The sequence below is a fragment of the Oryzias melastigma genome, linkage group LG3, assembly GCF_002922805.2.
Source record: "Oryzias melastigma strain HK-1 linkage group LG3, ASM292280v2, whole genome shotgun sequence".
NCBI classification, from domain to species: Eukaryota; Metazoa; Chordata; class Actinopteri; order Beloniformes; family Adrianichthyidae; genus Oryzias; species Oryzias melastigma.
Window position 1 is genome coordinate 17,158,181 of NC_050514.1, and position 27,959 is coordinate 17,186,139.

Here is a 27,959-nt window from a genome sequence, read left to right on the forward strand (position 1 = left end):
ATTGGAAGGTTGTGGGGTCAAATTTAAACCAATTCATAACAAGGACTCTAAAACCCAACCCCTCCCTGCTTGACAATCAGCATTACAGGTTTGTATTGGAGGTTAAACCAACAAATGGTTCCTGAATGTGGCTGTGACTGCAGCTTACAGCTCTCCTAGGGGATGGATCAAGTGCAGAGAACAAGTTTCACGGCATGTCAGACACTCAAAAAAATAAAATAAAATAAGGCAATCCTTGATTAAAAAAAAAGGTTATGAAAAGCCATTTTTAAGATGTATTATTATGATTGCATAAAATTGTATAATTGTATTTTATGTCAACTTTAAAGTTTTAATAGGTAGAAGCTCTTATATAAGCCCATATGAATTCTTTGCCTCTTCTTGCACCTACTTTTCTTTTTACAGCATGTTGCATGTGCAAAGACATTAAAAAAAAAAAAAAACCCTAGCTGCTGAAGGTGATTGAGGGCCAGTCCAGCACAAAGCATTAGTCCAGAAGGAGGACAGGATTAATTTAAAAGCAAAAATAGTACTCTGATTGGCTGAGAAGAAAAAGCGGGGAACTTAGCTATTGGTTAAAGGCTAAATTGATAAGTGGTGTTCAGAGTAAGTGGCAAAAGATCACAGCTTACCTGAAATTGCTTCACGAGTTACAAGAAACACATGCTTCCTTAGCTGAGATATGACCTTTGCAGAAATAACCAGATCCCCTCCTTGTGACCTGTGTGATTGAAGTTCTCCAGAAGAATGAGCTGATGTTGAAAAGAGTTAAATAACTTTATCTTCATTACAAAAATACAAGTCATATAATTACATAACCAAGAATACGTACCAATATTTTTACTTAAATCCCTTTTATCCCCTCCACAGACGGTGTGTCCCAGCTTCACTTTTAACAGTCTGTAATAACCACTTAATTCATCTGAGTCCCTTTGGAGCTCAGCAAAGAAACAATGAGTCCAAATTTAATCCAAGTCAAACAAGGAAACCAAATATGTGCAATTACAGTAACTCAAAAAGTGTGCACCAATTTAATACTTTTTCAATATGTTAATTAAATGAGGCATGTCAAGACTTTTTAAAAATGTGTGCAGAGCACATGTTCAATTGATATTGACAATATTGAGGTCATGACAACGTTACAGAATTCAGTTATTTTGCACAACTGTTTCTCTGTATTTCCAAAAATGTCATTTATCACAGGAAATTTCAACTGTACCTTTTTGAACAGAAAAGCTCCAGAGCAAACAGCTGCAGGGTCCAAAAAGGGAGAATAGTTTTACCTGAATCTGTAGAACAGTTTATGTTTCTACTTTTTTTTGTCTCTTCACAAAAATACTTTGAAAACAAAATATTTACAGGACTTTCATCTTCGTAAGCATCTGTCTCCCTTTAGAGTTATTTAAGAAAAGCTTAGTACATCTTAATTATCTTATTTGCACTTCAGGGCCACCATTCAGCATTAAAGTTGATTTGATATATAATGCAAAAAGACACAAATTCTTCCAGAAATTTATTTCAAAGTTAAAGGAGGAACTTATACAATAAGTAAGAACACTTTAATGGGACTCAACAGTGATCGCTTATAGACTCCCGGCATTTTGCACAAAGTTATTTTAACACAAGATAACAGCAATCTGTCACAACTGTACTGCCTCCTAGACAGCATTGGTTTTGATTATGGAACTTCTCGCCCCAGCACAAAAAAGTGCAAACATTTAAATAACTATATATCAGATAGGCAGTTAAAGATTACTTCAAGGGTCTTTAATAGATGAAGATCAGAGAAACAGCTACTTCAACAGGACATCAGGAAAAAAATTGCATCAATTTCAGCAATAAAGTTTTGATGAAGCTACTTCAAATAACCAACCTAGTGCAAGGACATTTTCACACCAGTTATCAGACAAAACATCAATGTAGGAGTGAATGACCAGAACACATTTACAAAAGAGCTAATACAAAACATGCACTTATAAAGAAGGCTGTAAAACTTGTATTTTACACAGATTCTCCTTATATTTCGTAGTGAGATCAGAAGGATTGTTTCTCATTTCTGTTTGTTCTAGAATCCAGTCGCGATGAAAAGCACCAACCCACCTCCAAAATCCAGTTTGAACTTATGAAGTACATGTTAAAAAAAGGGAGGCAGATTGGGCTTCAACTCAGTTTTGAAGACGTTTGATCATTTCTACTTTTCTGTCATGTTTATTGGAAATTGTGCAAAAAATTGACCTTCTTTAATCTCTTTTTTCGCCTGCAGACTAAATAGCTTCCAGTAAACAGATTCATTGTTTTTGAACTAGGTTTATCTCAAAAGTTCAATTCAACCCATAAATGATAAAAAGAAAACAATATAAAGCAATGGCTTTGTCACAGTGTCTTTTTTTTTCCTTTTTCCCTGGAACTTAAAGGGCATTTTAACTGAGGACAACATGGCGGTCAAACACAGACTTCCTTTGTTCCTGGACCTGCCTCCTCCAGCGCTGCTGGGCGTGTTCCACCTTGTTCAGCATGTTGGGTCGGGAGTGTGAACGGCTCAAGACATTGTGAGCGTTAGCAAAAGGCTGCTGGTCCTGGAAACAACAGAATCAGATCCGGTTAACTTTTGATGGACGCTCCAGGGCTCCCAACTCACATGACCAATTTTGGAGAGGCATTTCTAGTCATTTGTGCTGACTTTTCATTAAACTGGTTTTTAAAGTAGGGGGTTCAAACATTATTCTGTTTCTGTTTTATTACCGTCATTTACAATAAATAATTTTTTTTCTGCGTTTTCCCCTTTGAAGCGAACTCGATGCACATTTGCTTCAGGAAGTAACAATATGACAGCACTTGCACACAAAAGTGTTAACTTACCCTTTATCCTATCAAGTACAAAAACAGTCATCACATCAACCAATCAATACAGTTTACATCACTGGCTACTGGCCCAAATTCAAGGCAGATTTTGTGGACCGAGCACAGCGGGGAAGGTAACAGGAAGACATTTTAAAAGCTGAATTTTTCTGAGAGATTTGAGACATTTTGCATTTTTGCAGTGAACAGTTATGTTGCGTTCACACCAACACAATTCGAGTTGCAGAGGCGGCCAGTTTCAATGTTAAGTCAATGGTACAGATAAAAAATGAAGTCCTAATTGAGTGACAGCCGCAGCGGTCTGGCAGCAGCGCGGCCGGAATTCAAATATCTGAATTTTGGCAGGTCGTTGAGGCGTATCTACCAATCAGGGACTCAGTTTATGGCAGGTAACGTTTTCAGTGACTCGATCAGCGGGTAGAATACTAATCCAATGCAAAAGTTTTTGTCCTGAACTTCCAACTAATTACTTAACCCGTTAGACTGCGGGGTTGCCAGAGCTTGTCCCAGCTACTTTTGGGAAAAGGCAGGATACACTCTGGACACATCGACAGCCTCTCTGGCTAAAGCAAGCCAGCCAGCCTCCCAGGGGCAGGCGGAGCTTGCTCGCTCGATACGCCGGCAGACTGAAAGCTGCTGTGGCATGTGGAGGCTGCCTGTTCGGGCCTCCTGAGCTTAGTGATATTTTTCTTATTTTCATTGAGACAAAAATAATTTTTTTAAAAAAGGTCCCCTAATTTTGTTTTGCTTTTATTTCTCCCCTCTCGGGTTATTGTGAGACAATGAGCTTTCAAACTCAGTCACAGAGACACAGAAGCACAGTGGAGGTGGCTGCTATACAGACATAGCTCCCGGAGCAGGAGTGAGATAGAAGCTCCTGATACCGGGAAAATCTTTGAATAATCACATAAACCCAAACATGGAGACATGATGTTTTTATAGAACTCTTCACAATAAATAAAATTGATTTCTCATCATCATCATCTGCATCTTCTATACATTCTAAGTGAGATATCTACAGACACCGCTCCATGTAGCGATCAGGCTAAAAACATTAGCCGGTAGCTCCTCCCACATGCGGCCAGGGCATCAAGATCTGTCAAGCAAATCGCATTCGTTATGTATATGCAAACAAGGTTGGGCAAAGCCAAGCAAACCATTTGTGTGGGATCTTATAGTATATATATTTTTTATTTAACTGTTTCCACGTATTTGCTTTTATAGTAAATAAACTATTTATTACTAAGATTTGGGGGGGTTTGGGTGTGTTATTGCAGTATAGTAAAATGACAAATGTTCGAATAATATCAAACAAGACAAGGTAAGCACTTTTTATGGTTAAATATTAAGGTAAACTCCAAATTTGACAAAAACAACCAACTATGCATTTTACTCTAAGGGTTAACACCCCCAGCAAACGAAAAAGGATGAAAAATAAATTCCCTTCGAAAATTTAGCAATTCAACTTTACACCAACTCAGTATCCCTGTTATCAGTAAATTTGAGAGTGGTCATGTGCATAAATACTTTTATAATCTCCCCATGACATTTACAGTCTTCATAGCAGTGATTATCACTGTTAAAAAGGGTGGTATTTACAGTTAAAGCACTAAAACTTACTGAAGGTACATGATAAGAGGCGGTTCAGCAAGCAATGTAAAAATAAAAACAAATATTGCTTTTTCTTAAACCAATTAATGCATTAGGAAGCTTTTTTTAAACTAATATTACAAATACATTTATTTTCATACTGTAAGAGTCCAGGACATAAATAAATAAATTCCACATCTGCTTAGTGCACTTTAAAAATGCATACCTCTATGACCATATAGCACATATTGGTGAATATTCCAACCCTGAGGCCAAATTTGAGTCACATAGATGTAAAAGTGCAAAGGTTTCCATTTTAAACAAAAAATAATGTGGCGTGATTCACAGTAGCGCAGTAGTAAGAGGTCTGGATGAGAGTCCAGGAAATGCTGCAAGATTGGCCAGATTGCTGGAGGCAATCCTTAAGTGAATCTAACAGCATCTAAATGTTTAGATCACACGCTTACCAGATTCACAACAATAAATACGCAATCTGAGCAAATGTTTCTATGATATTGCATTTAACCTATGGAAAAATCTGCACGAATCTAACATAATAGGGCAAATTGGAGTGTGTTGTGCATGCAAAAGGGTTAAAACTTGTTGAGGGCAAGCTCATATTAAATTTCTCTGTTTGATTCTGTTAATAAAACACTGTTGCAACACAGCTTTTTTCCAGAGCCTCCAAAGGAGTGGAAAAGTACAGCACTGATTTACAAAACCTTGTTAAATTTTACCCGTGCTGCATGAAAAATGTCTGCGTGACGATTTGTGCAAAGGGAGAACATTTACTCGTCAAGTCTTGTGACTTGGACCCTTTAAAGTGACATGGACACCTGATCAAATTAATTTTATGCGTCCAAATATATATATTGAGAAGAACACATACCCCAACAACATCATCATCACTTTGGATAAGCTGCGAGTGTCCAAACAGCCGCCTCTTCAACATGGGCTCCAGCAGAGTCAGGTACACCATGTAGAGCAGCAGCAGGCCCAAAATGGACAAGTACATGATGATGGTAAACTAGAAACACCAAACAATGACATAATTCAGAGCTTTTGCAGAACCTTAAGCATCACACATTTTCTATAAACTTGAATTTGATCAAACTCTATTTGTACTTATTCTTAAGGCACTTTTCATACCAAAGTAATGCAAAGTCAAAAACTGTCACATACTCTCTCTGCTGCTTATACTATACCAATACAAAAAGGGAGAATAACAGTTTTGAAAAAATCTTCCCCAAATCTTCCCAAAAAATGAGTGAGTGTTTAAAAAGGAAAATAAAATGTTTGCAATGAAAAGAATAATGAAATAACAGGTTAACGGGTTGCTGGAATACATCCCAGCAAACATTGATTTATGGCACAAAACATTTTCATTTTTTACATTACACAAACACAGTCTAAGAGGCACTTACAGGTTACCAATTAACCTATAAAAATGATTTTTTGGACAGTGAAATAAAGCCAAAGTGCCCAGAAAAAAAAGTAAATGACCTATCTTTACCTTTATGGTCCCTGAGCTCCTCTCTTCATATTTACACTCACAGCGCAGACAGTATGCCTCCACGTCTTTACCGTCCACCGGCATCGGTTCAACCACATGGAGGCAGTTACTTAAAAAAAAAAAAAAAAAACACATCAAAAAATTAAAAAAATCAGCAAAGGATAAAAAAAAGTTAATATATTTTAAAGAAACACACAGGGGTATTTGGTTACATACCAGTCTTTCAGAGACACATTTTGCTTGTAAATATGCCCCTCAATGCCTCTGTAAGGTGGACAGATACACTTACAGCGAACGTCTTCGGAATTCTGTAAAAGTGAAGTAAAGCAGGGTTTAATTTTTAAGTCAGAATGCAGTCGTCAAATTAATTAAAACATTTGTTTTGACTTGTTTGATAGATGTTATAATAATTTAGCATTTTAAAATATCAGCTTAATCCATTTAATTAAAAAAATTAATACATAAAAAGACAGAAAAACAAGCATTATTACTTCTTATTAAATGGTTAATGGTCTTGCCAAATAATCAAATAATAAATCTTAATTCTTGAATATTTATTACAAAAAAAACTAATCAATGATGAGGGAAATATATATTTGTGCTTGCTGAAGGACACGGGTGCTGCAGGAGGTGTTCCTGCGCTATGAAAAATAAAAAAATGGTTGTCTGATGGCTTTAAATCCTCTTCACTGAAACCAAAGACATTCTAGAATAGATTATATACACAGTATGAGTTCCCATGAATAAACACCACTCTGCCAAACCCACATTTATACTACGAAAGACTAGAGTCTGAAAACACCTCAGTAATCCAGCTTCTTAGTATCTAAGTATTTGCCAACGAAGTGGCAGTACAAAAAAAGTTTCCAAAATAATAGTTCTGTTGGATGTTGGCAGTATTGCTGTTTTGCTTTAGTATACCTATTTATTTGTTTTTATAGAGGTATAATTATTTTTTTCTGGCGTATTTTAATGTACTTTTGTAAAATAATTGTTTTACTTTTATCTGTTTTTGTAAAAAAATAATAATAATAAATAGAAAAAACGAAGTAAGCAAATGGAGGTAAAGTCGTACATCTGGTCAGAAATGTCACACTTTAATTATTTCTGCTTTAATTTTATCTTTGACAAACGTTAAATCAATGACAACAATTTTGAGATGTATAAACTGTTTTCTGGAAACATCTAATGAACAAGCAAACGAGAAACATAAAGGAAGAAGTCTCTGAGAGAATCTAAGACGTGTAATTCCTGTTCAGTAACTGCCACTCGCCCATGTTTTGTCTGCTGTCAGCTAACCCCGCTAGCATTAGCCTTACCTTCGTTGCCCCCGCTTGGCTCAGCAGCATCAAACACGCCAAACAGAGAGCCTCGACAGCGAGCAGCAGCTTCATCTTTCCCGGTTGGTCACAGAAACTCAAAACCTGCCCGACTCTGGGACAGAGCCGAAACCACTAACGCACCCTAACAAACGACGCCGCCCGCCATAGACCCAAGTCGAGGATAAGCAGATTCTTCATCAGCTGACTTGTCACTTCCGGAAGTCGGGGCTCACTTCCGCAAACATGAACAAGACGCGGACATTTAAAACATAAAACATTTTAAACTGTTTTTTAATATTAATTTATTTATTTTTCTAGACTTGTCATTTCTCTCATTATTTTATGTTTATAATTATATATTTTGACTGTCATAATATCCAATATACAACTGTATAAGATGGGAACCTAAAAGTACTCAGAACAACAGCTTAAACCGACCTGTTTATTTGCCGGATGTGGCAACCTTCACTATATTTTTTTAACCCTTTCTTCCACTTTTAGATTTTATTCATCTACTGCATACATTTAAATAAAAATATCAGACAACACACAGCTTTACTACACATTTGTTCAGGGGAAAAAAGACCCTCCTTACATTTACATAAAAAAATTATAATTTACTTAAAACTTAGATTTTAAAATATTCAATTTGTAATCAAGTCTATCATAATTTTCAATTGTGCTGCAAGCTTTCACATTTGCAAACACTACAAAATGCCGCCTTGTCTTGGCTGAACAATGTGTTGCAAGTTGAAATGATTCCATGTAAGTGATTTTACAACAGAAAGCTCTTGCCTGTTTCAAAATCAAAGAGATGATTTATTTAGTGTTCTTAATTAAAGCAGACAAACAGTTACAAACTAAACTCAAATGAAATGTGTGCAAACAATACATTTCTTTTATGACAGGTCATGGCAAAATAGGAAATGATGATTATGTTTCCTATCTTTATTTACAATGTTATTAGATGTACAAAACCATAAAATATACATACACGTGGCATCTAAGACAGGTCAGTAGCTCAGCTGCATTTTACAGGACTTTTCATATCATCTGACATTACATGCTTTAGTATCTCAGGGTGTCTCCAAAAGCATATTTGATTGATGTGAAAGCAGATCACGCTTAGGTGTCAGTCCATTTATAGAACCATCACAATTAGATACCTTGGAAAACCAAACACACAGGTAATCAGCATCTGCAGCTACAATTCTCAACATTTTTTTACATCATGTACAAAATAGTCATCAAAATAAATGCTTTTGTGGTTAGACTACCTCTTTAACAGTGCTAGTGTTCCCAAGAAAACAGTTGTGCTGTATTAGTTCCTTACATTTTGCAGTACTTCTGTCATCCTCCAATCCAGTAAAATAAGGCTATGTTAAAACTAGATATACAATCTATATACAGTACCTTTGACATTCAGTATATGTCTGTTCATCCTCCAAGTTTGTCTATCCAAGTTCCATTCAGTCAGCCTTTATTCAGCATTACTGAAATAAAGGTATGCACTCAAAATTTGAGTCGACGTTTCGATAGTTTTTTTATTTTATTCAAGAAAGATTAAGCTTTATGTGTTTTTACTTCTTTCTATGAAAGTGTTTACTAAAAATTATTTGTTTTTCATATTCCTCAGCATGAGATCCACTTAATCTGTGCACTTAAAGTGTGACAGTCCTTTCGAAAATTCCAGTGCAGCATTTATGGACGAAGAAATGTCAGGACTTTGGAGCGCAGGAAGCGGATGAAGGATTTAGGAAACATTTCTCTTGATTCTTGCGCCGTATAGTTGAAGAAGTTCTGTGGGTGAGCCAGCACGTCAAACAATGCCTTCATGAGCTTCTTATCCTGCAGAGAAAATTCACAAAACCGATGTAAAATGCATTTATTTAACTGGGTCACAGTCCTGTTGCAATATGATAAGTAAATAATCTTTAATTCCGTTTTTATGCTAAATTAAACTCAGCTTATAGGTAGAAATATACATTAAATATCAGTTTTGCATCTTTGTGTTTACTCTTGAGTTTTTTTTTGAAAGTTTAACCAAAAGACAAGAAATAAACACGGAGCAAAACACAAATACCTTCAGAATTTCCTGGTGATTCTCTGACGCATAAAGCCGTCCATCCCGAACAATGTCTTCAATTAATTCCTGGTAGTCTTCTGGAGAAAAAAAGAATATTTACCATCAGCAATATCATCATTTATGCCGTATTGATAAATGTTTCTAATCCCAACTAACTTTATTAATATTAGTTCATTTACTGCCATAAATTTTGAGAAAATAAGCAATATTCCAGTTCAATGTTTGAAAAGCTGTTTCAGAAAAAGGTTTTGCTACCTGGTATTAAAATTATAAGTATATTGATCTTACTTGAAATAATAAAAGTGTGACATGTACAACAACTTTGCATCACAACAAATAAGGATTGTGGATTGATAATTCTAACAGAACAACTGGTTACCGTCATATGTCACATAAGGGACCTGGAAGCCTTTCCCGCTGTTTCCCTCGTTGGACTTGAACTGTATCCACAGCCTTTTGGAGCGGGAGGTGAAGGCGATGGGCCGTTCGTATGTCTGACACGTCTCATAAGTCGTCACAGAGTTGGACAGAGCTGTGTGAGCAGACATCTTTAAGTTACTTAAAATAGGATTGCCACCATCAAACAATCATCTGGATTTCTACAACATTTATTAATAGGGGCATAACGATTCATTTTAACAACAATTTGATTCAAATCATAATTTCTGGTTGGTAATATGACTCATAGTCAATATTGGTTGATTTTGATCAATCTGATTCACTGACTTAAAGTCAATCCAGGACATCTATAGCCAAAAATTCAACCAGTGTGACTCAGAGATAAATACCTGAGTAATGAACAATGCAGGTGAAGTTTTCCAGATTCCTTGTATTTCTTGTAAGATAATCAAGTGTAAATTAAATACGTGTACACCAGACTTTAGAACAAATAAATTCACATTTTAGTTTCATATTGTAAAGCCCACTGTTGCTTTTCCACATCAAAATAATACAAACAGAACATTATATCACACTGTATTGTCACACCTCTGTAAAATTCAAAGAGTTTCCTAAGAACACATTCTCATTCCCAAGTCATCACATTTTGATGTACGGTTAAGGACCCTCCGCGTCAAAAATTGACCATTTGGGTGTCCCCAACTCGTCATTTTAGAAGTGGCAGCTGTTCCAATTAAATCAAGGCTCCCCAACCTCCGGGCCGCAAACAGGTACCGGGACGTGGACACCACCAATATCCTAACCCTAACCTTAACCCGGAACTGAACGCTGATCGGTCCCGTTTACGAATGCTGTACTGGTTCTGAATGCAGTACCAGACGCAGACCAGGTTAGGGTTAGGCTATCTTGAGGTTCAGTCCGCGTCCAGCAAAACGACCAAACCCCTAATTTAATGGGAACAGCCAGCAGGTCAAAAAGCGATGAGTTGGGGACACCCAAAACATGACAAAGTGACACGGAGGGATACTTAACCATGGATCAATATGTGACGACTTGGGAATGAGAGTCTGTTGGACTGTAATGATGGTTGATCATTTTTTGCTGCCATCACATGTGTGTTGTCCACTATGATTGACTTGATCATTTTTATGCTACAGTAAAATAAACCTACCGTGCCTCAATCCAAATGGTATTTTACAATATTGACATAATTGATTTATTTCATTTTGAAATGATTTCATTATGGTATAAGTCAATTCAATTAATAACTTGCCTCATACAGATTGATCCATTTGGATTGTAGGAAAATAAATGGATTCTTTGGTTAAAGCCAATAATTGCTACTTCCCTATTTGTTAGTTATCTTGGCATGCTTTGAATGTCAAAACTCACAGCTTTTTCTCATTACTAAGTAGTCCCCGCATTCATCTTCGATGGGGAGGTAGATTTCGGGCACAACGATGAGAATTCTTCGCTTCGGGGGCGGGTTAATGGTCCAAGTGCACTCGATATTGGCTGGATAGTTTCCTGGGTAGTTGGGTGACTCAATGTAGCCTGTGAATTCCCCGAGCTCTCCTCCACACTGTCGGTCTGTGCAGAAACACAAAAAAGTTTCAGCAGGGTTACTTCAAACAGCTATTACCAGTGCATACTTACTCTTACTTTTGCACTGCATAATGTTAGTGGAGCCATCAAAGTCGGTTGTGGTGTTGCCTGGGCAGGTGACGCAGTAGTTTTGGCCAAACTCTCCTTGAAATGTGCCTACAGGACAGCGAATGCAGCGGTGCGTACTGGTGTTGTAGTAATGTCCTGGAGAACATTGGACTGAAGAACGAAAGTGTAGAAATTAAACATTAAAGGGTCTATAACATGCAAAATCAACTTTTTTAGATCTTGAGTTTATTATAATGGTAATTTCTCATGAAAAACAACTCCAAAACAGTCTTTTGCTCCATTCATGTATCTCTGAGCATTCCTCTAAAACCCTGGTCTTTGAGCACCAGCCAATCCCAGAAAAAGATTGGGATCCCACGTTCATATGTATGAATGTCAGTTGCCAGCACTGCCTCTAGGCTAACACAGACACCCACTTTCTCCGTGGATAAAGTGGCAAAACGCTTTCATTGTATACACACAAAATAAGCACATTCATCTTTGCAAAAGTTTGGATGTTGTTTGCTTTCGTGGGAGAAGTGCAGGCTCTAGGTTAAAATCCTGTTGCACCCAGGGAAAGTGAAAGGCGGAGCCTCAGAGATCAAGTCATCTACTTCCAGATAGGAAAAGGAGCTAGCAAAAATAACTCATATTTCATTTTAAACGTGTTTTTTAGTGTGCCAATCAAAATATAGTATCATACATACGAATATAATTTACTCTCAAAGGCTTGATATAGAGGCCCTTTAATAATTTCAGGCTTTGCTAAGACCCCTCAACACCTGCAGGGGGAAGCAGAGTTCAACCCAGTGCCAAACAGAGTTCTGCACATGAGAGATAGGAGGTAAAGTAAAATAAAAAAGGCTAAATCTAAAAGCTAACAATTTAAGCCAATACACGTAAGACAATAATTAATCAAAATATACATTGAAACGGAGGTTAAAACAATGCAGGTGAGTCTCTTACCTTTGGTCTCACACTCCTGAAATGTGACAGCACCACTGTGCTTGGTGACGAGGTTGCCCCCACAGGAGAAGCAGGAGGTGCGTCCCACTTCAGGCTGGTACGTTCCCAGTGGGCACAGCAGGCAGGGGGTGAAGCCGTCATGGGAGTACTGACCAGGGGAGCACTGACCTGCTCACCAAGATAAGTGTTTGCTCAGCTCAGACAATGAACTCATAAAAAAACAACAGTAAAACCTTTGCTGAAACAACACTTTTACTACTTCACCGTTTGGATTTGTTCAGATTTTTTATACTGAAGGATGTGTGATTCCACTCAGGTTTTTATGGTGCAACTTGCTGCCATTTTTCATCGACACTCCTCAACTCGCGAATGACTAATACAAAGTTGGCGCCTTCTTGGCCTCCTTGTTTAGTCTGATGGAAGAGATGGGATCTGGGATTCAGCCGCGAAGTGCCTGTGATAACAGGGCTCATAGTGGCTCCTCCAGGACTGAAAGAAGGCTGGGGGCGTTCACCTTTTGAATTCAAACACATCCTCTTTACCTGAGCTCAAGCTTCTTTGGGTTTACACAAAGCAGAACATCTGCCAAGGACAGATCTTTATCGAAGCACCAGCACTTCCTGCATTATCCACAAAACACTTATGGACTTTCTAAAACATACGTTAGATTTTTTTTTGTTTGTTTTTCATTTATTTGTTACTGATTTTAGATTATCTGTACGTGTATTTCAAGCCCATCCCTGTTTTTCAATCTGATTCAAACAAGTTACACAGCTGTCTTCACAAGTCAGATGGAAGGACAGATATCCCAACTGAACACTCCATTAAAGCTACAGCCAGCAGCTGGTTGGTTTAGCACAAATAGGTGAAGACATAAGGGATCAGCTCTCATCTGTCCAAGAGGGAACGTATCTGTGATGGATTTGTATTTACCTTTCCTAAACGGTTATAAAAGAGGTTGTGCAGGGTTGGCAATAAAAAAAAGCATCACAACTTCTTAAAGTGATGAAAACTTCGATGTAGATATGCTGTGCTCACACAATGCAAAGTATGGTTTGCTTGGCAATTCCACTCAATTTGAATGGATTAAAAAACTAATCCCTCTGAACAAAATATCAACTGACAACAGAGTTTTGCAGAAGTGTAAAATTTCCTGAAGCTTAATTCAAGAAGAATCCTTTTTACAGTGAGTAAATGAATGGAAGGTCACCGTCTCACCTCCGCACTCGGAAAGGTTTCGAGCTCCAACCACACCAGACGCCTCGTGTCCTTCAGGTGCAGGACATTGCTCACAAGACATCTGTCCCTCCTCGTCCTGAAATGTCCCAGCCGGACACAGAACGCATCGCCTCTGATCGCTGTCGTAAAATGTCCCCGCACTGCAGCTCACTGGTTTGGACGAGAAGAAAAACAGTACCATTTAAAGACCCACTTTGATGGGGAAAAATGTGTATTTGGGGTTTTTAACATGTTTTGTGGCAATCGGGATATATAGAAAATTGGGCTCAAAATTGCATTTCTGAGTTTTCTTTGCTAAAATTACTGTGAATCAGGAGCAAAAAAAAAGGCTGTTTGAAAAAGTTTATTTGTGACATAGAAAATATGCCACAGAACTTTTACCAACAATGAGGGTAAGGGGGGCGGGGTTGCTTTGCACCAATGGTCCTGACCTCAACTCAGAGGCAATTTCTAATGAACTGCCACTCTACAGAAGCTGTCGTAGAAAACAATACTTTATTTTTTTTTTTTTTACCAAAAACAGCATAATCATAATTTAAAAAAACACTATGATTTTAAGGAGTTTTTAATCCATTCATTATTTCAAAAGTCACTCTGTAATGTGGAGTCAAGCTGAAAAAAAACCATCCAAATGCTTAACATGGAAAAAACTGAAAGCTCGCATCAGCATCTGACATCACTGAAGATAAGACACCCAAAACAGACTGCTATGCCTCAACTTGAAATAATGCACCTTAGCACACAGAGCACCCTGAACGGCCCTTGACAACAACAGTAATTTTAGTGGAGAAAGTCAAAGTCACACACACCCAGTCCATTTTACCCTGTGGCTACAAACCATCCAGCTGTTCAAACCACACAGAAGATAAACATAATAAATAAAGCAGTTGAATTAAGTGTCAAGAATAATAAAGGGAACGGATGTGAGCTGCCTCCAGTGATCGAGCAGGTCTCTGTGTGTACTTTAAATAAGAAAAACTCAGCCAAGAGTTACAAGTTTATGTGTGCAGCAGATCAAAGGTGGTGGCTGGTGAACATATAAACCCAGTCCAGTAACTTTTACAAACCCACCATAAGTTACTACACTTGTAAGTAAACCAAAAATAATGTCATGGGAGGGAAAAGACTTTTAAAACAGAAAACAACATATTTTTTTTATTTTGCAGAGCATTTTTACTTTTACCCAAAATTAACATTTTCTTTACAATTTATAATTAATTTTATTTTACTTTTTATTTTTAACAAAGTATATATTTGTTACAGAATCAGCCCATGTATTGTAACAAATGAAAGCTTTAACATTTATTTTAAATAAATTAGAAGAACTCCAAATTTCCATGTGTTTTCTGCTGTAATTTGAAGCAAAACTGTTTTTGTTTCAGACACCTTATAAATATACTTCTTAGATATATTTAAAATGTGTAAAATAATGAAAAAAACATAAAATACTACAAACCTTTATGGGGAAACGTCAGTCTTTTAGAGATTCTAAAACTTTTTGGTCCGTCACCTAAACAAACGCTTTAGAAAAGAATCTATAAAGTTTATTAAGTAAACTGATGATATAACACCCAAAGCTAAAGCCTTTTGTGTTCAATTATTTAATTTTCTGTGAATCTGATATGAATTATAAGCTGAAATTACTAAAAAGAACAAATATTTTAACCAATTTATGGGTAGAATATGAAATAAAGCAGCATTCGTTAGAATTTAAATCATGTGCTTCTTTAACATAAAGGTTTTTCAATAGTATACAAGCCAGCTGTCAAAAGTTACTTTTTTAAGTATAAATATATTGAACTGCTAACATCCTGGACAAGAAAAAAGGGGTAAGAAAATATCGATTCAGGGAAATATTGCGATACTTCATTTGTCGATACTTGTATTGATTTAAAATTCTGCCAAGTGATATTTAATTACGTTTTTATAAGCAAATGTGTTTTTGATGTTACTTTGTTTTTCAATAAAACCCCTGACCACAAATTGGCCGCAAATACAGCATCTTAGCCACATTCAGGCACTGTCATGCTAATTAATCACACTGAAATATTTCTGAAAAGCTCAGTGATCATGATCTTTAAAAAAAAGTAAAATATTGTTTGGTACTGTCTTGGAAAGTATCGGGATATATATTGTGTCGCGACACATGTATCAAGATATGCATTGTATCTCCACACTATTGCAAATACAGACCACTAGTAATAGATAATATACATTTTACTACTAAAGTTCACTAAAAAGTAACAAGAATTAAGATTTAAATTTGAATATTATCGAAAATCCATAGCAATATTTTTGGGGCTGAATATCTACATCACCAACTGTTTTAATGTAAACACACACATTAAATGCAAACTGAATATATCAAATGAAGTCGGTGACGTTTTGTGTGTTTTTCTAACTCAGCTTTACGCAGAAACCATCAGAACAAAAGAGCCTTCACTGCTTCACTGCTTCCTCCTGATGATTAATACAATATAACATGGCTGTGGATCACACAGAAAACTTCTCACCCTCTTCTCTTTCAAGCAAACCCAGAGGTAAATGAAAGGCAATATTTCTCTTTTATCTCGCAGAACGCAAAGACTTGATTACAGGACCCAAACAGAGTTTAGCTTTGATTCTCAAAAATGCCTCTAATTAATCTGAAAATTACTATGTGTGTTTGAGAATTTAAAGGGGAAAAAAAAACAATCATTTAAATCAATTTGGGTTTAGTGCAAAATGTGCCACAGATGAGTGGTGAGCAACTTCAAAAAGTTCCACAAAAGCCAGAGCGCAGACCCATTATACACAGCTCGGCAAATTTCTGAATTCCCCTCTATAAAGAGGGAAAATGTAATTCTATCAATAGCAGTTCATTTTTTGGAACCTTTTGTTTGTTCTGAAAGACCATGAGGAGCCATCGTCGCATTGTCCCCAGCTTTTATTTGACAGAGGGGAAACAGTGAGCGAAGAGGAGAGAGTCAGAGGGAAAGCCTTTCAAATGCAAAGAACACTTCTATAGAGTACTCCAATTGATGGCCCCAAAGAGGTTTAAAAGACCTTTCACCTCTATTCAAGTCCCCGCTTCTTGCCTACTTGATGACATAGGAAAACACTACGGTATCACAGTGGTAAGGAGCTGAACCCAATAAAAGGGGTCAGCTTTCTGAATCCCCCCATTCTGCTCAGACCAATCTCTGCGTGCACCCATCACGCAGGGGCCCAAACAGCTGATGCTAATTGATTCCCATGGTGTGGCTGAAGTCAATTCTCTTTAGCAGTGTAGTGGCTGGGGTCATGCAAAGTGGCCCCAGGTGGGGGTATCGTCAGGGGGGCAGCACTCAAGCTGCCAGCTTGAATCAACGGGACTTCCTAAACTTCCTAAATGTTAAAACAAATAGTTAAAGATGGGGCTCGAAAAGACTCAAACAAGTCACTAAAAAAATGTTTTTTCCCAGCTTTTGAGTCCGCATTCTGAGGCAGCTACAAATCAAAAACATGAAACGATTCTGGTGAGAGGACCCGAACACATCACTGAAGGAAAAACGGGGAATTTTCCTCGGATGGAGTGAAGGAGTGGGAACAAGCCCCAAATGAGGTTTTCAATGGAATGGGCAAACTGAAAAGGCCTAAACTGCACTCCGCTTTAAGCCGGAGTGGGAGGTGGTGGTGGAGGAGGGGAAAATATAGCTTCTTTAAAGAAGTGGAGGTTAAGAAGAATGCCTTGCAGACCCCGCCTTCCTGCTCTCCCAAATTACATGTCTACACCCCTGTCATGGCCAATGGACTGCTTAATGCTCAGCTGAAAACAAAGCGGGGGAAGTGAAGGAATCAAGACATTCATCTGAAAGATGGGAATAAGATCGGCTCAGCGTTAGATCATAGAGACCCAGCACAAGTTGACGTTTATTTTTAATTACGAGGCCAGAAAATGTTTCCAAGAAGTAGCGGGAGGGCTTTAATGAGTCAATGAGGTGCTAAAAAAACAGAACATGATCCATGTTGCAAACAAATGTCTTCAAAACTTATGGTTTATATACCACACGCTGAAGAAAAAAAAAAAAAAAAAACCTGGACTGGCAGCAGTTTCTTGAGATGTTTCAGCAGGCGGAAAACTTACTGGGAGGCCTGAAAACAGGGGCATTCGGTTGCATTGGCCAAGAGCAACACAAACCAGCCTTCAGCACTTCACTCTGACAGAACACGGCTGTATTTTTACCTTTCTCTTCATCGCAAGTTGTATATAAAACTCCAGAAGACGGCAACAGGCTCCAGGAAGCCTGCCACGAGCCCCTAATGTTACACTCCTATCCCGGGGAGATACTGGAAGAGCTCACACGCTTGGAGCCCCAACAACAGTCTCTCTGTTCTACCACACCAACTCAGGTCCCACTCCCATTGCAGCATGCCGGCAAACCAAATATGGCACTCATCTGGCCAACACCTGCCACGAATCCAATCATTAAAGCTACTTGTTGAAATATATCTCACTGGCATGGGTCATTACAATTAAAAGGGTCTACTGTGTGGGTTGCTCCACACAAAGACCTGCCTTTAAGGCAACAAATCTGCGGAGATCTTTTCAGCATGCCCGGCCGTGTGGTGCACGCCTCCAAATTTAAAGTGGTTTCTGTACATAGAAGAAAGGACGCGCATGAATCAAACTCACCGCATTTCCTTCCCACCAGAACCTGCCCGGCCCCGCAGTGTCCTTGCAGTTCTGCTGATTGGCCTAAATTCCTGGAAAGCTCATAGTCAGCCCCTGCGAAGTGGAGGTGGAACTGCTCCCGGTTGATGGACTTCCTCAGGGTCCTGATGGTCTTCCTCAGCCTTTTCTCCGAGCGCCGACGCAAGCAGTTCAGGTCACAGCTCTCTGCTAAGAGAAGCCCTTCATCCCACACTTGCTTTGACGCAACTTGCATTAACTTACAGGGTTTCTGCATGCTTAAACCAGGAAAAACCTGGATCATAGTAATCAAAGAAACCAAACCCTGTGACTCAATGCCCCAACCCGAGAGTCCGCCACCACCAGAGCCAAGTCAAAACAGGAGATACTTTAGTGTTTAGCTTTGTTTAGTGACAAACAGCAGGGAAAGAGATTAAGACGGAGAAGCAAAGGTCACACACAGGCCGACAGGAAGCGCAGAGAGACCAACCTGTTACCTCCTCAAGGTTCACATCCAGCTCAAACTCAGCTGTGATGGAGGAGCCGTCGTCCTCGCCGGCTTTCCTGCTGTGGCGGCTGTGGGTTCGCCGTCCGGATGAAGTGCAGCGCAGGCTGACGTAGCTGAACTGCACGTTTTCAGTGAAGAGAAACCTGCTGTCTGTGAACAACCACACACACACACAGCACATACACACGCGTGAAGTCACACAGCTGCTGGAGAACGCAGAGAGTCAGTCGTAATGACAAAAGTTGCAGCCCCCCCTTTGGGAACGCTAAACAGTCTGCTTGACTGATGGCAAGGTCAACCTGACTGAAAAACATACTAATTACATCCTCTTCTGTCAAGGCCAGACAAAGTGCCTCTTGAAAACGTTCAACACACACAAAACCACATCACTGTACCCACAAAGTCTTTCCAATTTACCCTCGGTTTGTTGTGTTCTTTGAAGCCGCTTTCAGACCCGCTTTATCTTCCTCACATGCCGGCAGCTCTCAGTAAACCCAAAATGTTTTCTAACTGCTAAACATAAAAGAGCCTCACTTCTAATCCTTGTGTATCTGTCATCACAGTCTGGTGTTTGACAGCACTGCGTGATAACTTCTGTACCTGAGCGTGCAGAGTTCACGTTTTCCCAGAGCTTTTCCGGACTTCTTTTCAGGTTGCACTTTGCAGTGCCGGACTTGAAGGTGGCAGTGGTCTTAATCCGGGAAACGCTGTGCTTTCCTGGACCTGAGAGACACAGGAACCAAAAGTCTTTTTTTTTTATTTGAAACGCTGTCAGCTCTAAACATGGAATAATCTTTGTTGTTTTGTCAAGCGGAGCAGAAAGATAGATCCAAATCTAGGAGGTTTTGTACTTGCCTAAGCAATTCAAGCCACTGCTGTCCTTTTGTCTGTCAGCCAAGCAGGGCAGGGGCCTTCCACAGGTCACCGTGTAGGAATCCTCTGTCCCTGAAAACACACAAGAGGCCATGACACACAGACCAACACTGACAAAAGTCACAAAAGCACTGACTCCAGAGGAAGCATGTAGAAACACGAAGAGTCTCTCTACACACTGAAATGGACAACCGTTCAAACAACTAGAATGACTTCGTTTAAGCCCCTTTTCAGACACAGCGGTTGTAACATTGATGACTTTATCGATCAGTTCAAGCTCAAGTCACTTTAAAGTTTATGGTCCTCTTCAGTCTGAACAGCAGCAAGAAAGCCACAGTCAGGAGATTTGGTCTCACACTGGAGTCAGGGTTGATGTTGGAGCAACCACGACCAATTCAGTGATATTTAAGAACGGCAGTGTTTATTCAATGTCATTTAACCAGCCTCTTGTCTCTAGCTTTCTCAGAAAGGAGACAGAGAAACTTTTGGCAGCACGTCAGCGAATTTGAGCAAATTCCAGAGAGTTTCCACCAAAAATAAAAACTTTATCAGAAGGGTTCCCAGTGGTTTTTTAATTATGATTACAGTATTCCCCTCTTATTCACTGGAGTTACGAACATCAGCGACTACGTGAATATGAAGAACCCCTTGTCCCTAACACACACCCCCACCCCAACAACCAAAGAATGCCAGCTACAGGTCCATACTCATCAAAAACGCTTCTGATCATGCTTTGTAAAACATTTATTAAAGAACTTTAGAATATTGCTCAACACAAAGATGTTTTATGAAGCAGATGATGAATGTCCCTCCAAGCCAGGAGCACATTCTTTCCCCTTCATCAAATAAATGCGAGAGGGCATCTTCTTCCAGAAGAGGCCGGTTTTATCCATAATAAACTCCTACTCCGGATGATAATCGTCCTCCGCGATTATCTTCTTCAGCGTATAAGGATTTCTTTTGCCCACTTCTGAGTGAGCTGATGCCATTTCTCCATGCAAGGGCGTGGAGAGAGGAGGGGGGTAGATAATAGGGCGGCGTGCCCTTTGGAGTGGAGCTGAGGTGTATCTTCACCCCCTCTAGGAGCAAAAGTTTTATGAAGGGCATCTTTAGTTTTCAGAGTTTTTTGACGGACCAGAAGAGTCACGTGACTGAAAAAAAATCTGCTAATGTGTGAAACCACAAATAAGCGGGGGGACATTGTATACCATGTTTTGCTAAAATAGGTTATTATACAACAACTTATTCTAAATGAATAACTTGCGACTGTAACAAAGAGTAGTTTAACGGAGCGGATAAGCAGACTGAGAAGTAAATCTTGCTAATTTGTCCAACAAATACTGAATCAATAACAAAAAATGAAAGCTAGGTGAATTGGGGTTCGTGCAGATCTGGTTTCGCTCACCGCTGCTGAAGTGAACTTGAGACTTGCAGGTCAGGAAGCAGCGATCACCTCCTGGCAGCTTGCTACAGTTCAAGGTAGGTTTAGAGGGGGGGTTTGCAGGTGGTAAACCCTCAGCCTCTATGAAAACCACATAAAGAAAAGAACTCAAAGGGTAAAAAAAGCATGAGTTTTATCAACAGGTGGAGAGTGAGCATTGTTACACTCTAAGTGTTTTTACTTAAAAGGGGTGAGAATAACAGAATATTAAAGAGAAAAAAAAAGACTTTTCAAAGTATCTCCTGTTTTTAACCCCTAGGTTTTTCCCCGAACCTCCAAAATGTGAAAAAAAAACTTAAAACAAACGTTTAAAAAAGATGTGACTTACCAACACAGTCTTTTTTGTTCCAGTGCAGCTTAAAACCAGGGTGACAAGAGCACTCAAATCCACCCAGGGTGTTCTCACAGCCCTGTGCACAGCCGCCATTGTTGATACTGCACTCGTTTATGTCTGGGACAAAAGGAGGAGGCCATTTTCTTAATTACACTATCCAAAAGTCCCACACACCGGTGAGTCAGCTCCAATGTGTGTAGAGTAAAACATCTCTCGAGTCACTCTCACCTCCACAGTGGGCCAGTCCATACATGGTGTAGCCTTTGTTGCACAGACACTGAAAACCACCAGGGGAGTTCACACATGTGTGATCACATGTGCGCTCAAAAAAACACTCATCTATATCTGTAATCAGAATCAGGCAGAGGATATAATAGCAGAGCAGTCAGTGGCAACCATTAACAGGAGGAATTCCCCAACCAGAAGGGATATTCAACCTGTTTTATGTTACTTCAAGTAAAAAAATAGCTTGTGGATTTATCCAGTAATGAATACGGCTGTGCAATATTTGTGTGAGGAATCTCAGGGTTTTTTTTCCTCAAATGCTACCACTTTTTCAGAGATTAAACGTACCTTGACAGGAACGTTCATCTGATAGCAGCTTGAAGCCTTTTCTGCAGCTGCACTCAAAGCTGCCGATTGTGTTTCTGCAGAAGTGTTCGCAGCCTCCGTTGTGATGCTCGCACTCATCGATGTCTGAGGGAAGACAGTTATTTTCCATCAATACTTCCTTCAAGAAAAATGCCAAAATGGAGTATTAGAGGATGCTGGCAGGAATCTGACCTTTACACGTTTTACCGTCCGGCTGCAGCGTGAAGCCCACAGGGCAGCTGCAACGTACACCTGTGGATGTGTCCTTACAGGTGCAGTCACAGCCTCCATTGTTCACTGCACACGTCTCTGAAATCACATCACGATCAGCTCATGGCTGTTTGTACAGTAAATGACCTTCCTTCTTAGCAATGTGGCCTTATTCTTCAATGTCAGATACTTGATCCTTAGTAACACAAGATTTGGTTTTCTCAGAAATGTGCTTTCTAAACAGCTAATCCACACTTTGTCCTAGAAATTGTTCCATTTTTTGCCTCTTTCAATGTTTTTTAAAAGTAGCTTTTTATGAGTCAAGCTGTACTGCTGTATTGTGGATAAGATCTTTTTTTTCTGTCTTCTAATAAAGCACTGAAGTGACAGTAAAAATGAATTGTGTGACCCATGAAAAACTAAGCAAAGAAATATTCACACGCCGCCCTTCCCAAATAGAAGGGAAATGTGAAATGTACCACACTGTCACAAAGGCATATATTTTTTGAAGCGAGACTGGGGGCGAGACGCTGAGCGTGTAGCCATTTCACAGTTTGCTCCAAAGCCTGAGGAATGTGTCGGCTTACGGGACATCACTCCCATTCCCGCTCCAGAGTTTCTTTCTGGCAGCACCAATCGTGTAAAACACAACTCCGGGTATTAGCCGAAGGTGAGGGGTGTAGCTGTTACCCATCAGCAGCCTCCTTTTGACGCGTTTGTCCGCCTCTGTGAAAGACGTGGCGTTGTGATCCGAGGACTCCATGGTGGCCTCATTTCTCTCTGTTACAAAATAAACGAAGAGTTTTAGGCGAACACACGAGGTTCAGCTCTGAGAGTCACCTTTCAGAAACCAGATGCTCTTTTTGCGCCATTCTGCTTGTGGTGGCTTGGTGTGTGTCAGATCAGAATCTGGAGAAAGTATTGCAGTTACAAGCCTGGACCTCACACACGGCGATGCTGGAAGGAGAGATAACCCCCTCTATCTGACGGCTGATTGCTTTCCTCAAAAACATCGTGCTGAATAACATACACTGCACAAGAGGGCAAGTCACAGAAATTCTTTCTAGTTACTGTGTTTTCAAGAGAAGATCAGATAGACTTCACTTCATGAGGGAAGCAAAATCCTCTCAGGTTGCAGGCAGCATCCTCATCTCTGTCGCCGGCTCATAAGTGCATTACATCACATCAGCTACAGGGTTCCAGCGGGATATTAAAAAGCCTTAAGAGCATTGAATTTATTAATTTGAAAATAAGTCTAGAATTTTAGTATCTGAGCCTTGAAACAGTCTGCTGCTTAAAACTTCTCCGTTTCACATTTCATGTAAAATTTTTAATTTTTTGACCACAATTATTTTGATTAAATAACGTAAATACACAGCGGGAGAACCGATTGTTTATGCAGCAAAACATTGAATGCCCACGGCCGGTTTGAAAAAAGAAGAGCGTTAAAGCATCACGGCACAAACAAGATAAGAAGCTACAGCTTTGATCATGAAATGGGGAATGGACTAAGAAATTGGTCTTAATTTTTGACATGCATAGCCTTAAAAAGGTCTTAAAATGTCTTAAATTTAACTTGTAGGAACTCTGAGCTAAGACAGGCCATGAAAATATAGAGGCAGCTTCAACGCCAGTCTTAAATCAGGTGTTCACCGAAATCTCACAGTTACCATCAGACAGATTTGTCTTTGCAGATGTTGTAAAGTGCTTGATAAATTGTAAAATAATTAACATATATGTCGCTTTATTATTAATTAAGTATTGATCAAGCCAAATGTCACAGATTTGAAAAATAAATCCCCCAAATTTTCACAAAATCTTTTTATGTCTTGCAGCATAGAACAGGTTTCAATCATGTGTTCATGCTCTGCATTAATCCTCAATGTTTTCTTTAATTTCTCATTGCATGTGAATATTATTATTATTTTTTTTATTTTGCAGTTGACTAAATTTTAATGACATGGTTGCAACATCTGGTGAATGTTCACGGCAACTGCTTACTAATGAGAATGTTTTATGTCCTGTTAAAAGTAAAAGAAAAAAAATTCTAAAAGTTTAAGTATAAACATTTGGATGATGTTGACAACATTTACATGTCTGGAGCTTTGACAACTTTTTTTATGACTTCATGTAATAAATAGTTGACAAATTTAATGATATCAGGCAGAAGAAAATGTTCTTGGTGTTCCACCAATGTTGTGTTTTTGCGATAACTAATTAATTATGAGGTTTTAAAAGATTAGGTGTAATGATTCAATAGTTAGAAATCCAGTTGTGGGGCCTAATACTTTATGTGCTTTGAAATTGTGCTTATTTGTTGTTCTGTTCATAGTAAGTCTATTATACTCGCCAATTGATATTCTTTTGCTTTAATATTAGAGTTTTAAATGCTAAAATTCGTACGTTACTCTTTTTTGTGAATATTTGATTAATAAATGATCAATAAAAATGGATGGAAATAACAAAATAGGTAAAAGGGGGTGGTGCTATGTACTGTAAAGAAACGACTCCAAAGTTTTTACATTATGCGGTATATAAACTTAAAAAGGACATTGAAAGCTTTTAGGACTGAGAGCAGAGTTTCTTTGATTTTGGACAGTTGGCTGCAGTTTTTCGCGAAGCTGAGAGAGCTCTAGGTAGATTTAAATTATAAATTTAAAGCAGCTTTTATGTCTTTGTATAATGAAAGTAGGCCACCTTTGTCTGAAACAGATGTTTTAAAGTGTGAAGGCAAATCCGTTAAAAATAAATTGTTTTGACATTGTATTATTACACTCTGTAAATGAACAAAGCATTAATGAGAAATATATGTGAAAAATAGTAAAAGTTGCAAAAGGAAAGCTTTTTCTGTAATTTATTTAGTCTTTTAATGTTTACATTAATCTGATGTATTTAACCTATTTTCAGATGTTTCGTGTTTGTATTATAATCCTACATATTACTTGCTGTGTGTAAAATGTTTTGCCAAAATGATCAAATTAAATGGGGGAAAGATATGGCATTTTTCATTTTTTTTATCTTATGTGTATCTTTGTTGCTAAGTAATTAAAAGTATATTCAATTTATTTTTGTTATTTATTGTTAGTGACATAGTTTAACAGCAGTGTTGCAAGTTCTTCTGAAAGTGAGCACAGGACTTACCGACACATGACTTCTTGTCAGGTTGCAGAGTGTACCTGGCGTGACACCTGCATATGGGGCCGTTCTCCGTGTCCTCACAGGTGTGCTGGCAGCCTCCATTGCCATGGTTACAAGTTACTGGAGTAAAAAAAAAGCCAGCAGCAGAGCAAATAATATCAGTGTGCACCTTTTAATCTAAGTAACTTTTTTGTGACTTTTGTCGCACTTACAGATGCAGCCTCTCTGGTTCTTGGCCAGCTCAAACCCCGGACGACACTCGCAGGCCACGCCCCCTTTGGGAGTTTCCTTACAGATGTGGGCGCAGCCGTGCTCCTTATTCATACAGTTGAGGCCCTCTGGGATACAAAGAGGGAGAAAGGTACACAATGAAACTCTCCTGCAGTGACTGACCTGCTAAGCACAAAAGCAGTCCTGCTGAGAGATTAGTCTGGCATCCTCAAAGACATTGATTGTTCTTGGGCCTCGCGCCGTCCAAGAACATCCACATCTGGATTGTTTTGGAACACCTCTGTATGTAGAGGAAGAGAACAAACTCCAACTAAAGCTGAAGTTGGCCTGGAAACTAAAATTCAGCCCCTTGCTCTATTGGTTTTAAAAGTGCGAGGAGATGCATAACCATTGACACAAACGGGTCACAGCTCAGCAGCCTGATGTGTAGTTGTTTGAAAGGGCAGTAAGACCCTGTGAAGTGCAAAGTACTGGCATTTAAGTTGACTTAAGTGAATAAGAGCAAACCAAAGGCCCATTACACTAATCTGCAGCACATCAACAAAAGGGTTCCAACAGACTCTTTTTACAACCACATTTTGATTTAGAGACATGGGCCAGATTGAATGTATCACTTCGCACTGACCCACTATATGAAGTTTTAAAAACTAAATTGCAAAAATATAAGTGCCAAAAAGGATGCATCCTGTGAACTCACCCACTGAGCGATGGATGCACGTGTGCTGGTTGTCGCTGAGGAAGAAGCCCTCTTTGCAGCGACACTCATAGCTGCCCATGGCGTTGACACATGTGTGCTGGCACCCACCATTGTTGAACTTGCATTCATCCACATCTACGGCACATCCAGATTAATAAACAGTTTATAAAACTCCACAAGACTATTTCTTATAGCAAACAAGCCTTTCATTCATATAAATCAAATACAGATGTTCTGCTCTGTGCTGTAAACATTGCAGATGTGGCTGATGTTTTTCTAAACATGGGAGAAACGTCCCACTTATCCCACGCACTCCATCAGATCTGATGACTGCAGCTCTTAACACAATGTCATTGTCTTTGTGCTCCAGAGGCCGCCTTACCCAGACAGTTGTGTCCATCATGGGCCAAATTGAATCCATCATAACAAGTGCAGCGATAGTTGCCTGGTATGTTGTTGCACTCATGAACACAACCACCATTAAAGTCCAGGTCACATTCGTCAATATCTGGGATGTAGACACCAAACAACAAATGTTTAGAAATGCATAAAACAAGAAATATTTTTAAGCTGTAAAAAGAACTGTGAAATCTATTTTATAAGTAAAAGAAAATACTTCAATTGTATTAAAAAAGTGTTTAAATAGAGTTGGTCAAAAGACTTTCTAATGATGTTTGGTCCCATCCAGATATTTGATGTTAGATTACCTTCACAGTGTTTTCCATCTCCTTTAAAACCTGCTTTACACGTGCACTTATATGAGCCTTGGGTAGTTTGACAAATAGCATCAATATGACAGCTATCACTTCCCTCTGCGCATGAATCTGTGGAAAAGCAAATGCGCATCACTTACTTTTAACAACTAAAAATAAACACCTGCTTCTACCGTCACAAAAACACACTTTGTAAGAAAGTAGGGCAGAAAAACATGTACTAAAGTGACTCTAAAGCAGAAACTTCCAAACTATCCGAAATACAATGAGAACCAGCCACTAATAAAAGCTATTTTGGTCAAATTTTACGCACACTGAGAACTCATCCAGAACACTAAAACACTATCAAGATTGGTTTAACTCGAAATATGTATAAAAAAGCTATAGATATCTACATTGTTGAAACAAGAGCGCACTCAAAAAGTGTGCGTAAAGCACGACTGGACAGCACAGCAAATGCACACTCACAACAGTCCCACCTCGAATCTCTGGAAGCGCAGCGCTTTGGCGACTATTTAACAAGAGCAAAAACAAACACAAGTCCTTTGCAGCCCAAATTGCTCCCATGGTGATAAGATCCAAGTTTAGAGGTCTTCTCAAAAGGACGCGTACGCACTGAAGCCGTGAGGGAGCGTCCACCTCATTTTCATTCTGGCCTGTCAATCTGCCTCACAAGAGGCTTTTTGAAATGAAAAGGAGCGAATGACTAAAAGAGAATGAGAGCATGCATAAACGTAAGTGTGTGTGTGTAAGTGTGTGTTTGTGTGTGGTTGGGGGTGCTTCGCGAGCGTCAAGAGTTAGCCAATGAACGAGCGGCAGTTGTGTGAAGGACACACATATTTACGCACACACAAAAGGAACACACGGACTAGTAGTCTTCGGGACTTTTATTTTGAAACTTAACCGGAAGTTGATTTCTCGATACACATTTTTTTCATTGCATTT

The 27,959-nt window shown here is 39.0% G+C and overlaps 2 protein-coding genes across 3 annotated transcripts; both read right to left on the bottom strand.

Moving 5' to 3' along the window:
• Nucleotides 1–1,500: 1,500 nt before the first annotated feature.
• tmem9b (TMEM9 domain family, member B) lies at nucleotides 1,501–7,507 on the bottom strand. Its single transcript, XM_024296159.2, has 5 exons — nucleotides 7,282–7,507; nucleotides 6,179–6,270; nucleotides 5,963–6,071; nucleotides 5,339–5,476; nucleotides 1,501–2,576 (listed from the first exon to the last, which is right to left on the bottom strand). The coding sequence occupies exons 1-5, from the start codon at nucleotides 7,354–7,356 to the stop codon at nucleotides 2,421–2,423; spliced, it is 570 nt and encodes a 189-aa protein (XP_024151927.1). The 5' UTR covers nucleotides 7,357–7,507; the 3' UTR covers nucleotides 1,501–2,420.
• A 710-nt stretch (nucleotides 7,508–8,217) lies between these two features.
• scube2 (signal peptide, CUB domain, EGF-like 2) lies at nucleotides 8,218–27,877 on the bottom strand. Of its 2 annotated transcripts, none has more exons than XM_024296219.2 (23): nucleotides 27,494–27,877; nucleotides 27,009–27,125; nucleotides 26,684–26,809; nucleotides 26,302–26,436; nucleotides 25,586–25,711; nucleotides 25,377–25,493; nucleotides 22,926–23,015; nucleotides 22,218–22,334; nucleotides 22,008–22,130; nucleotides 21,663–21,779; nucleotides 21,429–21,551; nucleotides 21,065–21,181; nucleotides 19,642–19,731; nucleotides 19,387–19,509; nucleotides 18,769–18,936; nucleotides 18,282–18,485; nucleotides 13,607–13,777; nucleotides 12,389–12,556; nucleotides 11,432–11,593; nucleotides 11,162–11,359; nucleotides 9,750–9,902; nucleotides 9,368–9,447; nucleotides 8,218–9,132 (listed from the first exon to the last, which is right to left on the bottom strand). In XM_024296219.2, the coding sequence occupies exons 1-23, from the start codon at nucleotides 27,579–27,581 to the stop codon at nucleotides 8,986–8,988; spliced, it is 3,060 nt and encodes a 1,019-aa protein (XP_024151987.1). In that variant the 5' UTR covers nucleotides 27,582–27,877; the 3' UTR covers nucleotides 8,218–8,985. The 2 variants fall into 2 exon arrangements, with proteins under 2 accessions (XP_024151987.1, XP_024151986.1); XM_024296218.2 differs by having other exon boundaries at nucleotides 18,282–18,488; nucleotides 27,494–27,876.
• Nucleotides 27,878–27,959: the final 82 nt, after the last annotated feature.